This window comes from Engraulis encrasicolus, chromosome 18 (assembly GCF_034702125.1).
Source record: "Engraulis encrasicolus isolate BLACKSEA-1 chromosome 18, IST_EnEncr_1.0, whole genome shotgun sequence".
NCBI lineage: Eukaryota > Metazoa > Chordata > Actinopteri > Clupeiformes > Engraulidae > Engraulis > Engraulis encrasicolus.
The window spans coordinates 42,414,464-42,418,450 of NC_085874.1; the positions used below are offsets into that span (position 1 = coordinate 42,414,464).

The 3,987-nt window shown below is 44.1% G+C and overlaps 1 protein-coding gene across 1 annotated transcript; it reads right to left on the minus strand.

The window, feature by feature from the left end:
- Positions 1 to 343: 343 nt before the first annotated feature.
- On the minus strand, positions 344 to 2,688 carry LOC134468632 (zinc finger BED domain-containing protein 4-like). The gene is made up of 2 exons (XM_063222526.1): positions 1,014 to 2,688; positions 344 to 875 (listed from the first exon to the last, which is right to left on the minus strand). The coding sequence occupies exons 1-2, from the start codon at positions 2,681 to 2,683 to the stop codon at positions 713 to 715; spliced, it is 1,833 nt and encodes a 610-aa protein (XP_063078596.1). The 5' UTR covers positions 2,684 to 2,688; the 3' UTR covers positions 344 to 712.
- Positions 2,689 to 3,987: the final 1,299 nt, after the last annotated feature.

The following is a 3,987-nucleotide window of genomic DNA, read 5'->3' on the forward strand; positions in this document are numbered from 1 at the left end:
AATGTCAATTTCTCAGAGACAAGTTAATAAAATGTCAGAACCTACTAGCCCTTGCAACATTATAACATTCTTTCTTGATTTCTCATCAAAACACTATTTTTAAATATCGCTTAAGTCTACTGATTAGCCTACAATAAATGTTTAGACAAGGTTTTCAAAGAAAAAATGTTTATTTGAAAGCTTCAAATGTTGGATAACTGATACGAGTTTCATTTATACCCTTCAATACATTCTGGGTTTTTTTCCCCATTCATTTCATACTTTTCATTTTTAACAAAAACCATAAAAACATCACCCTTTCTACCCGTTTCATCTCCCCGTCTTCTTCTTCTTCTTCTTTTTTTTTTTTTTTAAATGGCTTCATGTACAATAACAGTTTTTTTTCATTAACTGTATAAAGTCCCTGTCTGCAAAATGATTTTTAAACAACAACAATACTTACAAAACAACACATTTTAAACACATTTTGTCTACCCTTTTTCATCTCTCTATCCCCATCTTTTTTTTTCTTAAATGGTTTCATATACAATATTAATTGTTTTTTTCCTGTATTAAGTTTAAGTCTCTGTAAAATTATTTTTCAACACAACACATTTTAAACACATTTCCCAACACAAAAAAATGCCTTAAACAGACACACACACACACACACACACACACACACACACACACACACACACACACACACACAGGGTCCTCTTTGGTGTAGAGTTTAGTTAGCCAGGTCCTTCAGGAACAGTGGCAGGTTCTTTTTGACGAACAGCAACTTCTCTGCTTTGCCGCATGTCAGTCGGTTCCTCCTCTCGTCAAGGACATTCGACGCAGCACTAAACAGCCTCTCGCTATCCGTGCTTGTGCATGGAGCAGCCAAGTACCTAGGATGGAAACAATGTTGTAGGTTCAGTTGTCAAGCAATAGGCTACAGACTACTAGGCAACAGATAATTAACAATTCAGAGTACATTTTTTCTTAATTGTAAACGTTTGTATTGTTACAGTATATTAATCAATTACCTGCGTGCCATCCGTGCCAACTCGGGAAAGCGCCCTCGATTGGTCCTCCAATATGTTAGTGGGTCATCACTCCTGGGGATGAGGACTTCTGACAGGTAACAGTCCAGCTGCTGAGCTGTAGCACTCGTCTGCCTGGGATCTGGGTCGTTCTCTTGGACGATCTCGTCGAACATTGCTGAGAGTGAGGGGGCAGACTCGGCCTCGGTGCGGATCGGTCTCGGTGTGGGCCCTTCTCTGATCCTCGCTTCACCGTCTGGCAGGGAGTCCAATTCTTCACGAACCATTTCCCTCATCCTCCGCTTCTGGTCACCATCGAAGAAATGGTCCTTGTATCGAGGGTCAAGCACACTTGCTATGCAGAACATTGGATCCGTGCCTGTCTGGTCAAAGCGTCTGTTTAGTGCTTCCAAAAGTGCGGTCTTCATCGTCTTGACCCCGTGGTCTGTTTCCACGTCTTTCCTCAGCAGACGCGTCAGTGCTGCAAGTGAGGGGATGACATCAGCAGCGGATGATTTGGCTGAGCTGATTTCTCTCGTCAGCTGTTCAAACGGCGCAAGGAGAGAGAGAACATTCTCAATCAATACCCACTGGTAAGGGGTGAATGTCGCCGGCAGGTCGTAATCGGCGATGTAAGTTGCCAGGGTACGCTTTTGAGCCAACAGACTTTGCAGCATGTAGAAAGTACTGTTCCACCTAGTACTGACGTCTTGCTGGAAGCGTTTCGGGTGCATGCCAAATTGCTCCTGGATGGTCTGGAGGCGAGAATATGCCAGGGGGGAGTGCTTGAAGTGGCCTACGATCTTCCTCCCCGTTGCCACTATGTCGACAATACTGCGTTGGCTCAGCACGCCTTCATTAACAGCGATTTGCAACGTATGGGCCACACATCGGATGCCTCGCAGGTCGCTGTCATCCATGGCTTTCACCATATTACGAGCGTTGTCGCTCACAACTGCATGCACTTTAGTGCGGTCTATGCCCCAGCGCTCAAACATGCTGTCAAACGCACCTGATATCGCAGCTGCGGTATGGGAGCCTTTGAACTCCTGACACTGGAGGACTACGCGCTGAAGCAGGAAGTTTTCATCCACCCACTGCGCTGTTAGGCTCAACATGCTTGCTGGGCTGACATCGGAGCTCCATATATCAGTGGTGAAGCTTACGTACGGTGGATCGCTGTCTTTGGCCAATAGCTCGTGCACACGACCGGCGATGCTGTTGTACAGCTCTGGCAGGCAAACATCAGCGAAGTACCGGCGACTGGGTAAGGTGTAGCGGGGCTCGATATGTTGAAGTAGTCTTCGAAACCCCACATACTCCACAACACTGAAAGGCTGATCATCCAAAGCCATGTACTCCATTATCTTGTCGGTAATTCCCTTTGCCTTTGTACTGTCCTTATTGAATTTCCTGCTCCTCTCGAACATATCACTGACTGAAGGGGTTGTGCTAGCTGCTGTAGATGTAGCCGAGTTAGCTTTGGTTTTGGTCTCCCTCTGAAACTCATCGTATTTAGACGGATGGTTTGCCTTCAGATGGTAGATGAGCCCCGACGTGCTGAAAGTCTTGGCAGTGAGCCCCCCTCTCGACACTTGACTTTTGCACTCTTCACATACTGCATACTTATTCTCCCCCTCCTTGACTTTAAAGTACTTCCAGACGGCCGACATTTTTAATAAATGAGCTTCATTCACTAGCTTACAGAACGTTCGATTAACACAATATTCCCGCGGTTCTGTTATTGCAAGCAATGACGTTCATGGCGAGATAAACAAAACAACTAACAGTCCGTAAAAAGATACAAGGAGGCAACATTTTTCATTTTAATATTTATTATGTTTCTGTTTTACGCGTCACGTAGTAACTGCACTGCTTGAGTCATTTTGCGTCACCATTTTTCGGCCTCCGATCCGGCCACTCAATTGGCTTTCGGCCAAAAGCCGAATGTGTCTTTTTTTGCGTTTTCGGACGAATTTTTTCGGTGGCTGAATTTTCGGTGCACCTCTAATTTTTTCCATTACTTAATGGGGCAGATAGACTGTGTTCTTATTGGTAAACACTAAAAATCAAATAAGACCCACCACGAACTTGATCCAATCAGCACAATCAGTCATCTGATTGTAAGACAAGTACACAGGTCGTGCAGAACTGAACTGGGACAACAAACCGGCCTGGGCATTCTCAGCATAGACCACCCACTTACCCCCAAACTCCCCCACCCCTAAAGTAGGAGTAGTTGAAGTGGGGGGGCGAGGGGTGATAATGGGTGTGATGTAGTTGGGGAGGGGGGAAGAACTAGCCAGGCCGTGCCCTCCTAGTGACGCAACAGCATCAGCGTTGCTACTAGTCAGGTCAGGAGTCAATACAAGTACTTTCTGAGTTCCCGCAAATACGGGAACTCCTCCCACTTTGTTGGGAAGTAAACAATAATTAGCAAACCAAGGGAGGCCATTTGGGAAATGCTGTTTGGGAAATGATAATTGTTATGCTCTTGGTCAGACCAAGTCTCGAAGAGATTTGAAAGTCGATGATAATCAGGCTAGGGCAGAACTGGTCTGGGACAACAAACCGACCTGGGTATTTTCAGCATAGACCAGCACTTACCCCCAAGCTCCCACACAAGTCAAGTCAAATCAAGTCAAGTCAAGTCAGCTTTTATTGTCACTTTCATCATATGCACAAGACATACAAGGAAAAATGAAATTACGTTTTCTCTCTATACCATGCCAGGACAAGACATATACAAACTGACATTTTTCAGACTGATGTAAGTGCAGACAGGACAGGTAATGGTGATGGACTGGTAACAATGGACAATAATAAATACAGTATAAAAGAACATTGAACATTTAATATTCAACATTTAACATTTAACATTTAACATGTAACAGAGATAAGATAAATAAAGAATGTAGACACTACAATAATAGAAATAATAACAGTGAAAGTACAGTATAATAACAACACAAGATAC